Here is a 14,411-nt window from a genome sequence, read left to right as displayed (position 1 = left end):
TCGAGGCGCTGAAGTGCACTATCGCGATTCTTTGAGTCTAAGACCAGATACAACTGAGTATCGTCGGCATATATCATGCTTTCTACGCCATAGGACTCGATGAGATCTTCAAGAGGAGCGGAGTAGATGGTGAACAAGAATGGACCGGCAACCGATCCCTGAGGAACGGAGCAGTTCATAATATGCGTCCTAGATATGCTCTCGCCAATAACAACGGCTTGCCGACGTTCACACAGATAACTGTTGCACCACTTCAGCGCGTCGTCACACACCATAACGATCTCTCAGCCGCTGAAGTAAAACTTGATGGTCAACAGTATCAAAGGCGGCTGAGAGATCAAGCAGAACCAACACAACATCAGAACGTTGGTCCACGGCGCGTAAGATGTCATTTTGGACTCTGACGAGGGCAGTTTCAGTGCTGAAATGTTTCCTATAAGCAGATTGTTTTTTACCATACAGTCCATTCTCAAACAGAAAATCTTGGAGCTGTCAAGAAGCCGCTTTCTCAACTACTTTTGAGACAAATTTTAAGTTCGAAATGGGCCTGTAGTTATTCAGAGTATTCTCATCCAGTCCAGACTTCTTTATTAGGGGAGTGACAAGTGAGGTCCTATATGATGAAGGAAAAGTGCCAGATAATAACGAGTAATTAACGATCCGAGTGATTAACGGCAGGAGCCCATCAAGGCAGTCTTTGAGTAACCAAGTAGGTATTGAGTCCAACGAGCAAGATGATGATGTTGATTCCATGATGAAACGACGGATTGTATCATCTGTGACCTCAGCGAACTTGCTGAAGGTTGCGGATGTGGAAAACACCTTATCCGAAACTATCGTAGGAATCGATGGAATGTTGTCCAGTTTATCACGGACCTTTTGAATCTTGCTCTCAAAGAAGTCTGCAAACTCATTTGCAAGTTCTTCGGTATTGTCGTGAGAAGGGAGAGTCTTCTTGGAGCTGGCAGAACACATCTTGTCCACAACTTTAAAAAGCTGTTTCTGATCACAATCCTTGAATTGAGACGTGTGATAGTGTGACTTAGCAGATTCAAGTTTCTGAGAGTACTCCTTGCACTGATCTTTGTACACTTGCTTGTGGACTTCAAGTCCTGACTTCAGAATTGTCGCTCACATCTACGACGTTCGCGTTTTGCTGCGCGGATGGAATTGTCCTACCAGGGTGCATGAGGTCTTAAAGTTACACATCTGGATACCACGGGTGCATGCAGATTCAACAAGTCGCCCAAGACATTATCAAACTGAGCGCTTAATGTTTCCACATCTTCAGCTGGATCACTGATTAGACTGGACTTTGTTATGTCCATCTTGAAGGAGTCCACGTCAATATCATGTGATTTACGAAAGCTGAAGCGATGTTTCGTAGCAGGTGGGCGAGAAATGGCGACCGTACATAAGATAGCAGCGTGGTCTGATGGAAGGCTTCTATCAATGACAATGTTGGATACAACGGAATCGGACATTCGCGTGATGATCAAATCTAGCGTATGGCCTTTACGATGTGTAGATCCATTGACATGTTGGTCTAGTGAAGCAGAGTCAAAAAGGTCTTGCATGATTTTTGCATCTGGGTCATCGCAATTGTCCATATGGAAATTAAAATCACCGGCGACGACAATGGGAACTTGAAGCGATGTAAACATCTCCACTAGGTTGGAAAACTCATTGAAGAATACCTTAGCAGTCAACTTGTTCTTCTTTGATGGCGGAGGTCTGTATAGAGTCAGCAACCTGACAGATGAGGATTTGGACGAGATCGTGATGTCCATATACTCAAACGACACAAAAGTAGAAGGCGTGTTGATGACAATGTCAAAACCTTTGCGAACTAGAACTGCGACGCCACCTCCTCTTCTTCCACGCGGCACATGATGGAAAGTATAATCCGGGAGGAAGTTTCTCAAATCAGACAATAGTCGATTGTCTCTATCATCGCCAGTTAACCAGCTTTCAGTTATTGCAACGATATCCAGCTGACGAGATATCACAAAGTCAATGAAAGTCGATGACTTTGCTCTCCCTCTTATGGATCGGGCATTCCATAGTGCAAAGTTTGCTGAAGGGCTGCATGGGTTTGATTTTTTTTTATAAATTAAGTTCGGATTTTTTGTGGTGGCACTCCTTGACTTGAAAAGCTGTTGGGTCGAAACCCGATTTGTCACTCTTGAACGGATTATCCGTTTTAATCGCTTTCCACTTCGACGCCCGCGTTTAGTTCTTTTAGCGATATTCAAGTTCTTAAGTTCTCTCCACTTTGCAGGAGTGAAAGGCCGTGTCTCAAAAGTGTTTATCACACCTTTTCGAAGAGATAGCAAGGTGTCCTTCGTATAGCTCAGACGACACATAATGAAAAAATACTAAGTACGAAAAACATAACTGCAGAATTCAACAGTACGCTTATCATGAAACACTAACGTTGATCGACGAAACACAAGTATCAGACGGAAAACTTATAAAATAAAGTCGGCAAACGGTGTCAATATCTTATTAATGTACTCACAGATCCATAAAACGATAGATTATGTCCACAAATAAGTAAAATATGTGAAAATTGTTCACAAAAAGTCTAAGCGAAATGACAGTGCAGCTTTATTGTAGAGCGCCACCAATATTCTTGTTTCGAAAAAAACAATTGTTCGTAAATATGTACAAAAATGGGAAGAAAAGCTTGAAGCTACATTTGATCCTTCAAGATGGAATGTTATTTTTAATACACCCTTCAAATGTACAATAAGTACTAAACTCAGGTGGTTTCAATTCAGAATAATTCACAGAATCCTTGGTACAAACGCATTTTTATTTAAAATTGGGATAAAAGATTCCAGTATGTGTTCCTTCTGTCTGGAGGAGAGTGAAACTTTGATTCATATGTTTTGTGATTGTCATGTGGTTAGGAAATTTTGGGATGATGTGAAAAGGTGGATCGAAAACAAAGTTAATATAAATCTCTCTTGAAAAAAAGATAATCTGCTTTTTGGCGTTGGTCCTAGCTATATTGTTTTGGATTTGATTCTAGTTTTATGTAGATTTCATATATATAAAATGAAAATGAAAGAAAATAACCCTTCGATCCACATTTTCAAGAAAGAACTGCAAAATCATTATAAATTAGAAAAATATATTTACATATGTAACAATAATATTGGTTTATTTTATAAAAGATGGGGTATTTTCAATTCACTCTGTAGAGAATAAGATTTAGACCCCCATACCCGGGCCCCATACACGCGGAGAGGTTTTTGCATGGCTATGTGTAGTGGCAGAACCTCGTAATGTGAGGTTCTGTACTTGCATAGCGTTGTGTGAGAGCTTCTCTGTGTGTATGAAATTATATTTCATCATGTGTATCATGTAATATCATTGTGTATCATGTGTATGCTTAATGTTTACCTCTGTTTAAAGTTAAACTTGAATAAATGTTTTTTTTCCTCTGAAAAAAAAAAGGAAAAAATAAAAATAAAATAAAATAAATGGAATCATTGGCCCGTTACTATTTGTGATACACCCTTTTTGCATTCACACATCAATGCTCCTAATGAATGCTTTACATAATCAACTGTTGTTCACCCACATAAATACGCAAACTGCTGGGTCAAAGTCATATACTCTAGCTTTTTTTTTCATACACATAGTGGCAAAATTAACATTGCTATCAAACTCATTAGCTTGTGTTTCACTTAATAGAATGATTTCCATTTTGGGAGTTTAACATTAAGTAATTAAATTGGTGTCAACAGCCAATTTGTCCTAAATAAAACCATACAACCTTAAATACTTCTCTTTAACCCTAAGCTCAGAGTGGTATGGTCGCAGGTAATTTTTGTTGCCCGCCCCGCCCTGGCAAAGGGATGTACCAGATGGGTTAGTGCTAATTAGTGAAGAAAATAGAGGGTGGGTAGTCTGTGTAACAATGGGCAAAAAGTAGTTTTTAGTTAACTTCCTACACACCCCTCCCCCCACATATTTGGCATTTGCATGTACATAATTATCTATTGTAATTTGTAATAATAATTGAACATCACAAAATTACAATGAAAGTTGAAGGGCTAGGTTCAAAAGGTACAGTAATTATTCTAAGCATATCGTTTTGGACAAAAATGTAACATTAACTTTATTATACCCGCATGCGAAGCATGAACGGGTATATTGCCATTCTATGGTTTCTTCTCCTTCTCCTTTTCCTCCTCCATCAAACACATCATTCTGTCAAGGCTAGCGCTAAAACTACAAGGGCCACAGGGCCCATATGTGGCACACTTATGGGCCCTACCTCGTAGATTTATCCTTTGCCCATCTTGGCCCCAGAGGTCAAAGGTCACGGGCCCCAGGGGCCCAAATGTAAAAATACAAAGCATGCCGTTTCTCATCAAATGAAGCAGCCTCAGGGCCCTGAGTTGGTACAATGATAGCCCCAGGAGTACTCTATATATACAAGTATACATAAACCCCACATGTTATATATTATGGGCCCCAGGGCCCCAAATGTTAAAATAAGGGGCAACAGATTGACAAGGCTAGCTATAAAACTACAAGGGCACTAGAGCTCATATGTGGCACATGTATGGGCCCTAAGTTGAAAATTGCCTTTTGCCCATTTTGGCCCCAGATGTTTAATTAAGTCTAGGGGCCCCAGAGGCCCAAATGTTAAAACAAAGGGCCGGTCGTTTCTCAGCAAATAAAGGAGCTACAGGGTTCAGATTCTGTACACTAATAGGTCTTTAGCATTATATTGTTATATGTATATATGAGACCCCATGCGTCACATAATATGGGCCCCAGGGCCCCAAAAACAAAAACATAGGGCCGGTCGTTATTCAATAAAGAAAGCAGCTACAATGTCCAGCTTGAGTCTGCTGATAGCACTTGAGAATTATATTTCAACATACGCACATGAGCCCCATAAGTCAAATATTATGGGCCCTGGGCCCCAAATGTTAAAGCAAAGGCCCGGCCGTTTTTCATCAAATAAAGCAACTTTAGAGCTCAGAGTTTGTACACAGATTACACCTGAGAATTATATTGTTATATGTACATATGAGCCCCATATGTCACACCATTGGCCCCAGGGCCCAAAACGCTAAAACATAGGGCCAGCCGTTACTCAGTAAATAAAGCAGCTACAGTGCCCAGCTTGAGTCTACTGATAGCAATTATACTTCAACATATGTACATGAGCCTCATAAGTCAAATATTATGGGCCCCATGGGGCCCAAATGTTAAAAAAGGGCTGTCCGTTTATCATCAAATAAAGCAGCTTCAGGGCTCAGAGTTTGTACACAGATTGCACCTGAGAATTATATTGTTAATAACACCCATCCCATCCCACCCCATACACGTAGGACTAAACAGATTCACAGACAATAGCGTAATTATAATACAGATAACATAAAGGTTACTCCCTCTAAAATGGCTGTTCCATTTAATTTACATACTCCCTCTGGAATAGCTTTCCCCATATCAAACATATCAAATTGCATATTGTGAATTTCCATAGCGTATTAGGCCTATAATAATTATAGATGATGATAATTGGAAATACCATGTGTGAAGCGTTAAGACTGTTCCATTTAAATTACATACCTTTGGCTGTTCCATTTAATTTACATACTCCCTCTGAAATGATCCTAAAATAGGCTGTTCCATTTAATTTACATACTCCCTCTGAAATGGCTGTTCCATTTAATTTACATACTCCCTCTGGAATAGCTTTCCCTAATCAAATTGCATATTGTGAATTTCAATAGCGTATTATAATAATTATAGATGGTGATTGGAAATACTATGTGTGAAGCGTTAAGACTGTTCCATTTAAATTACACCTTTGGCTGTTCCATTTAATTTACATACTCTCTCTGAAATGGTCCCAAAATAGCTGTTCCATTTAATTTACATACTCCCTCTGGAATGGCCACAAAATAGGCTGTTCCATTTAATTTACATACTCCCTCTGAAATGGCTGTTCCATTTAATTTACATACTCCCTTTGGAATAGCTTTCCCCTAATCAAATTGCATATTGCGAATTTCAATAGCGTATTATAATAATTTAATTATATATGGTGATTGGAAATACTATGTGTGAAGCGTTAAGACTGTTCCATTTAAATTACATGCCTCTGGCTGTTCCATTTAATTGACATACTCTCTCTGAAATTGGTCCCAAAATAGCTGTTCCATTTGATTTACATACTCCCTCTGAAATGGCTGTTCCATTTAATTTACACACTCCATCTGGAATAGCTTTCCCCTAATCAAATTGCGTATTGTGAATTTCAATCCATCAAATTGCATAGCTTCACTGTGAATTTGAGAGACTGACAACAGCAACCTAAGTCCTCAGCAAATAAGGACTGTAAGTTTGTGTAAACCGATAAAATGCGGGTATAGCCGTATTTGTGTACAAATATATAGCCTTCTAGTTACACTTGTTACGCACATTCGGCCTGTCATATTCAGTAGAATATATGTAAAACCACTAAGCAACAACCACAGTATGTACAGATATGTTTGTTAACATAAGTTTTGAAACTATTCTGCAAGTTTTTAATTTGTGGAGAACAACGGAAGTCAACCTTTTCCCCAAATTCTCTACATAAATTACAGTGTAGATATCAAGAAGTTAATTATTGTTTTTAAAAATAAAATAAATAAAGGGCAAACTTACCCGTGTGTTAAAAGAGTCCAGTTCCACAAGCGTCCTTTCCTGGCAGGTATATCTGGTGAAAGTGAGCAACGCCCAACAGTGTGAATGTCTTCCACAAAACTTAGTTACTGCATTTAGCTGTCTGTATGAGAGCTGAAAATAATGACACATAGCATATAAAGTCACTATCAGTTGCATGAATACATAGTTCTACGCATGTCTGATTTACCATTTTATCATTTTATTCATTTATGGTAGGCAGGACTTGCTGCAACAGGTGACTTCATGGACTAATGGTTAGCACAGTGTATCCATGCACTCATCATGCATGTGTATTTTAATACATTGGACTAGGTCATCAGTTTCTGTGAATATAAACTCCATTTCATTTTTTTAAGGTCACACGTAAGCAAGATGCAATTCAAGTTCAAATTTAAGTTTATTCGTTTTATCTTTATTCAAACTAAAACAAAGTTTCATCTTCACAGAGCTTGATAACATATAGCAAAAGTTAAGAGATGATCTAGAATGATGTATAACATCTATAGCAGGACGTGTACCGTATGTGATAAGATGTGGGTGCCTCAACAAAACGCAGAGGGTAACATCCAAATATCGCAACAGGGTTGATTCCGTAAAAATGGACTTTTTAAGTTGAATAAGAAGCATGGGAAATACTATCATATAATGACAGTTTGAAATTTGGAAAACAAAAGTTTTATGGGATGGGACCCTATATTATTACCTTTAACAAGAATAGTCTTAAAAAATACAAAGTTCATGGATCAGGTGTATAGTAATTTGTTCCAACTTTCATATCTAACTAATTGTGCACTGACTTGACATTAAATGAGTGATTTGAGGGGGCATAATGATCCTGACTTTGGAAAATAAGGTTTTTTTAAACCTCATTTTGCATTTAGGTTTTAACCCACCTACAAGAAACATTTTTTTAGCCTTATACTGAACTTTATTCAGGGTGTGCAGAAGTTGCTACAGGCCCAGATTAAAACATTCTAGGCCTATTATATGACACCCATGATGCATTTAATGACATTTATAACTTGTCAGCAAGATACAGAAACATGCAGTATGCAAAAGAATCCTGTTGCATTTGTAACTAGGTTTCAAACAAAATAAGCTTTCTAATCAAATATCACTATATCATTATTCAACTACAGGGTGTCCCAGAAAAAATTACCGAGCGAATAAAATTGAACGTAAGTCGAGAAGTGGACATCAGAATCAAACAATTTAAAATGTAGCGTATAGATTATTTTGTTGTGCATAACATACGAAAATTTTATTTGATTCGTTTGACTGGTTGCGAAGAAATTAACGATTACACAATGCGAGCATCAATGCAGTTCATTCCAAGTTTGATGAACAGGCGTTTTTTTCATACTCGCTCACCGCTTCCTAAAGTTTGTGTATCTCATTAAATTTAGTCCACATTATCTATTTTATAATCCGACGGTGTTATGTCATTCATGCTTTCACTGAAGATGAATAACAGTTTGTCCGAGAAACTTTGATTTCTGCAATTGGAAGCTTTCCAACTTTAATTCTTTATGTTGTGTAAATATGTTATATTTTAACTTTCCAAAGAACATTTGAGCCAAGAATGACAATGATCAAGTGCTGACAGCTTTACGTGTGATTTTTGATACCATGCAACATTAATGTTGAAGTTTTAAAAGATTTAAACTTTGTATTACAATATCTTGGAAATATTCCAAAAATTAATGTGTGTGAGAAATTTTTTAAGCCAGCTGGAATTCTTTATGCAATAATTCTTTATGCAACATTTATATCAACATTAACGAAAAAATATATTTACAAGTACCAAGCATCATCTTACATGCAAGCTTTCATTTTCAATATCGTGCAGGTTTTCAAATTTGAACAAAACCTAATTAAATGTTTTGCAAGAAACAGATTGTTTAAAAAGAACGAAAAGGATTTCACAGAACAAAATATCAAGCCCGTTGACAGTTAGTTAACCACTAGTGCGCATTGTGTTGAATTGTCTTTCTTTCAAACTTGGAACGAAGTGAATTGACGCATGTGTTATGTAATCGCTCATTTCATCGCGATCAGTCGACCGATTCCATTAAAATTGACGTATAAGATGCAAAATAAGATGGGCTACACGCTGATATTTAGTTGTTTGGATTCTGATATCTATTTCTCGACTTACGTCCAAATTCATTCGCCCGGTAATTTTTTCTGGGACACCCTGTATACCATGCAGATAAGGCCTCGATAAGATGTACTCATACAACTTCATACATGGACACTTATTTTCAATAGACCTTTACTTTCACAAACCGGAGAGATAAGTCTTAATAAGATGTTTACTCATAGTTCTTAATACATGGAGATTTATTTTCAATAGGCCTAAACTTTCACAAACCAGGCAGATGAGAAAAAAAAACATGGAACTTGTCATTAATATTAGGGCTCTAATTATTAAGCGAAAATAATTATACGCAAGCATTACTGGGAAAAGATGTATTTCATTTCAATGAAGCATGGAGATTAGAAAAAAAAAAAATTGTTTGTTTGTCCTCCACCTCAGATGAAGGCCTGACCAATATTTTTTTTTTCAAATTGTTAAATAAAAAATAAAAATAAGTAAAATTCAATTTTTTTAGATCTTGAGTATCTCTGGACCTAGCTTAAGCTAAATACTAAGATCTTTCATGGTTGAAAATTAAAAAAGCCCCCCAAAAACATTTTGTGTCTTCAATATGCAAAGTTATAACTTGTGTTCATGTCATAGTCTATTATTTTAAGTGACTTCAAAATACATTGGATTTGAAATCATTAAAAGACTATGATATGAACACAAATTATAACTTTAACTGCATATTAATGAAACAAAATGTTTTTTTTTTTTTAAGTCATCATGTGATTGGCTAAATTTTCGTAACTGCCACTGTCTCAATACAAGATTAGATAGGCTAAATAATTCTTGTCATGTGGGGCAGGATTAGATAAAGTTAAACAAACGAGGGTATGAGATATTAGGAATTATTTCCTAGCCTCTTAACCACAGGGTTGGTGGGCTACAATAGCTATTCAAGACACAGTGTATGATCTGTATCTAAGGGATAAACTGTGCATATCATTGGTCGCAACACATAGTGGCGTAGAGTGCTTTTCCCAATTTTAGTTTCAATAGTGACATATAACTTTAGAGCTAGCTATATCATATAATATTTATTCCTTTTTAACTATGAAAGATACAGTTTGATAGTTTGAACCTTAAGGTGGTTTTTACGGCTATTGTGTCATGCAAAGGTTAGCTTACAAATTATACAGAATGTGTATTTTTTCTATTTCTATACAAATACTCAGTAAAGTTGCCGAAGCAATATCACGCTGAGAAATAACATGGCACTGGATGAAAAACAAATACTACACTACAAAACTACAATCTTAAATTACCTTACTCTACACCCTTAGATCTACAAGTGCATTTTTGAAATCATTGATATTTTGAATATTGAGTATTGAAGTTGGCAATAACAAACCTTGCGGCTCTACGTTGGACCATCTCGATTTTATGAGTATCCGATGCTGTATGGGGGTCCCAAACGGAGCACGCGTATTCAAGCAAGGGTCTGACCAGAGCAAAATACATCTGTTGTTTTACCACTACTGGACATCTCCATAGATTTCTGCGGAGGAACCACAATGCTCGGTTTGCTTTTGCTGTGATATTATTTATGTGATGAGACCATTTCATATTGTATGACAATTCAACTCCAAGATACGGATGGTGTGAAACGGATTCCAGTTGATCAGATGCCATCTTGTAGGTATGCATAATCGGATTTTTCTTGGTAGTGACTCTTAAAGTTTTACATTTCTTTGTGTTGAAAGACATTTGCCACATGTTTGCCCACTCCACCAAGGTATTTAGGTCAGACTGAAGAGTCTCGGTATCCATTGGTGACTTAATAACTCGGTAGAGTAGGCAATCATCAGCAAATAGTCTTATTTGTGTTTCACTGTGAATACTGTCGGCAATGTCGTTAATATATATTAAAACATGAGTGGCCACAATACTGTTCCCTGGGGAACTCCAGATTTTACATGAACTGGTTCAGATGTTTTCCCCTCAACGACGACCCGCTGGATTCTAGATGTTAACCAGCATTCTATCCAATCCAAGATGGGTCCTTTTATACCATAAAATTCCAATTTCCGGATCAGTCGTTGATGAGGGACAGTATCGAACGCTTTTTGAAGTGTAGATTGGTGAGATAAACTCACCTGCCAATTTTGAACTTTTTTTCCAAAAGAACGTTTTTGACTCGCATCATTTTTTATGATTGAAAAACGCCATAGACTTTACACACGGAGTGTTTTTGGCATGTTGCAAATCAGCTTAATTTATGAAACAGATCATTTGTTTAAATGTGATTTTCTCTGCTTTATACACACTGCATAAATGTGGTTTTTGACTTATTTTATTGCAAAAATGCTACTTAATAAAGACAGTGATTTTTTTCCAAAATATTGGTCTTAACAAATGAGATATTTAATGGTAATGTTAGTACATGTACTTTTTTAAATTTTCTTGACTTTTTCTAGAAACACTAAATTACCTAAATTCTAGAATTCTAACTATAGGTCCAATTTCAACAAACAAGGTGTCATATGAAAGGTAATCAAATTTAGAAAATTCTCTTGCCAGCTTTTTAAAATAAGTGTTTATATTTCAAATTATAGGTGTTTCTAAATTTCCCTAAAATCAAAAAAAATTCTAAAAAATTAAACACTTAATTTAAAAAAGCTGGTGAGATAATTTAGGTATTAAGCTTATACACCATCCCTGAAAGTTTGGAAACCATAGCACACTCCATGTAGGCTAAAAAATTATAATGTGGAAAACTTTAGGTAATTTTCAAAAAATAAAGAAATACATAAGAAATGTTAAAATTTTTTGAAACTCTCAAAATAGATGGAGTGAAGACTTATTTGTTTATATAATAACTATAAGTTTGTTCTAAGTTTTAAATTTTGATTTGCTATTGGGACTATTTTGCTGCAAGCCTGATTAGCCGTTCATACTACCTTAAACTTCAATTTCAAATGGAATCGGGCCACTAAGAGATAACAGTGGAGGAGTATCAACTCTGTTATTAGTAACATATCCTTCAAAAACGTTTTTCTCAGAAACGTATCTTGTACGTCCTTCACCTACGCCACTATGTGTTGCGACTGACGATATGAGATATGAGTGCAAGTGGGTAAATAGTTCACTCCATGAACAAAAAAAAAAAAAAAAGGGGGGGAGGAGTAATTATTTTGGCATGTCACATGGACCATGTTGTCATATAGTGCCTTCTAAGACCCCTGGGATCACAATAATTGTAAACGCATCTTTTATTAGGGATGTAATAAACTATTAAAGCCTTTATGTTATCAAGCATCAAAAAAGGGTTTGTCACAACACAGTGCTAAACTGTTAACACACTAATAGCCCACACCCCATCACAGATCAACATACCTTCAAGTTTGAGTTTTGTGTACACGTTCATGTACGACCCAATTTAAAAAAAACTATCATATCCGGTAATTTTCACAAAAAGTGGGGTTTAAAAAAAAAAAATAAATGTTGTTATAACTTAAACTTTCATTTGGTATTTCATGTTAAAAAGGTATAATGTACCAACATCATGAAGTCAAAATACGGACATCCAAAAAATGTAACATGGACAACAAATATGGGCCCTTCCAGTAGTGTGGCCAGCCTTTTAGTGTGAGGGGCAAAGCCAAATTTTCGTCACCATTTGTCAATTTTTTTATGACACTTTAATCTTTGCCGTCCCAATTTTCATCCCTGAAAATTTCTGTAGGGGATTGCCCCCCCCGACTCCGCCACTGGTTCATTCTACGACTCCAACTTTGAATATGTAAATCAGGTAACTTGTGGGGTACCCAAAATTCTTCCCTACTACAACATCAGAATTAAGCTGCTGTAATTTATATCAATTTTTTACACTCCAAAGTAATTCAAAAAGAGCCAAAATTTATTATTCTGCGATGCTTAGAAATTATCATTTGCTTACAGTTGAACTTGTGGCAAACAGAAACCAAAACAAATTCTCTTTCATGCCTCGCATGCACACATCTTGTTTATATGAACCCTATATATACACATTTCAAAAGTTTTGTTCCACGCAAATATCATTTTGGCATGTCATGTTATTTAGTACTTCACTATGCAGAATCCCTGTCGTAATCACAGTAAATATTGTTATTTTAATCCAACCATATTATGATGCAATATATTGGACAAACTTTGCACTTTTGAGGAAAAGTAAGAACTATCGCACATGAAAAATCAGGACCCAGATACGCCATCTGAAGGGTTTTTACTTCTTCTTTTTTCAGTTGAACTCAAATGACCTTTGACCTCAGTATGTGACATTGGATACGACCAATACATGAAGGTACCCATATTGCATCTATGACTCAAATTTGGTTGCAATAGAATTGGAACTATTTATATGAGACCAAATTTTAACTAAAAACCTTACATTGTTGACAGACACACACACACCCCCACCCCGACCGACACACCCCGACAGACACTCCCTCGACACACGACTCTTGGTGCCATAAAGGTATTTTCCTCTGGACGACCTGAAAATGATGCATGTAGTGATTAACCCTAATGCTACTAGACTATACAGCACAAAGCGACTGCAAAATGTTGGTCAGTCAACGGTCACACACATGGCTTGCTATATGGCACCTGAGGGGTCGGTGGGTCAAATGATGGGTGCAGAGTGGTGGTCATGGGGGTGTAGGGAGTGTGACACCCCCCTGGCGATGGCTAAAAAAGGAAAAAGAGAAAGAAGGAAGAGAAAGAAATGGGGAAGAGAAGGGGAAGGAGAGAGAAAGAGAGGGGAGGAAGAGGTGAAAGAGGGGTGAGGTGAGAGTGTGAGATTGTTTCTCACATCATGTGAGAGAGAGAGGGGTGGGGGCTAAAAACTACAATCAACCAAAATTAGTTGGTCATATAGGCCCTATTGGGTCTACAACGATCTTGTTTAGATGATGGTCCATGATAAGTGCATCTATTGAAATAGTACTGTATTATACGAAATAGACAAAGAACTATGATTTCGCAAGATTGACGAAATATGTACGTGTGAGTCCCATCAGCCCTCCATAACGCACCCATCATCAGCACCAATTTAATATCGCAGGGTGGCAAGTTCCCCTCCCATGCTCAATTGACAGAAATATTGGGACAAAATTAACCATTTGTAACTTCCTTTTGGTTTATTTTAGACCCAAAATTAACACCCTTTTACCTAAAAGGCCCGTTTAGCATTAAAAAGGACAAATATTCGCGAACTTTGCACACATTTATCCCGGTAAGCCAATTCTCAGAGCAGATCAGGGGCTAACTCCTTCACCCCACCAGAGGTGTACTGACCAAGGGCAGGAAGGAGACAAGTTTAATCCAATGGCTCGAAATACCGGGACAAAATTGATCAAGCATTGAAATTGCAAAATCCGGTTAGGTCATTTTAGTAGAAGATCAGTGGGACGATTTGAAAATTTTACACAACACTGAGGAGGCCAAGGTGTGCCCCTGGACCATTTGAGCACATAATTCGCGCTTGAACAAATCAACACATTATAAATACTAGCAAAAAATGTCCATCACCCCCCCAGAGAATATCCCCCCAAGAAAATGGTCTAGCGACGACACTGCC

At 37.1% G+C, this 14,411-nt stretch overlaps 1 protein-coding gene across 1 annotated transcript; it reads right to left on the bottom strand.

Moving 5' to 3' along the window:
* Positions 1–492: 492 nt before the first annotated feature.
* On the bottom strand, positions 493–975 carry LOC140144838 (uncharacterized). Its single transcript, XM_072166641.1, has one exon. The coding sequence runs from the start codon at positions 973–975 to the stop codon at positions 493–495; it is 483 nt and encodes a 160-aa protein (XP_072022742.1).
* Between the last annotated feature and the right edge of the window lie 13,436 nt (positions 976–14,411).

Source organism: Amphiura filiformis, unplaced genomic scaffold (genome assembly GCF_039555335.1).
Source record: "Amphiura filiformis unplaced genomic scaffold, Afil_fr2py scaffold_86, whole genome shotgun sequence".
Taxonomy (NCBI): Eukaryota; Metazoa; Echinodermata; class Ophiuroidea; order Amphilepidida; family Amphiuridae; genus Amphiura; species Amphiura filiformis.
The sequence above is the reverse complement of the archived record's forward strand: the minus strand, read 5'-3'. Positions and strand labels throughout refer to the sequence as shown.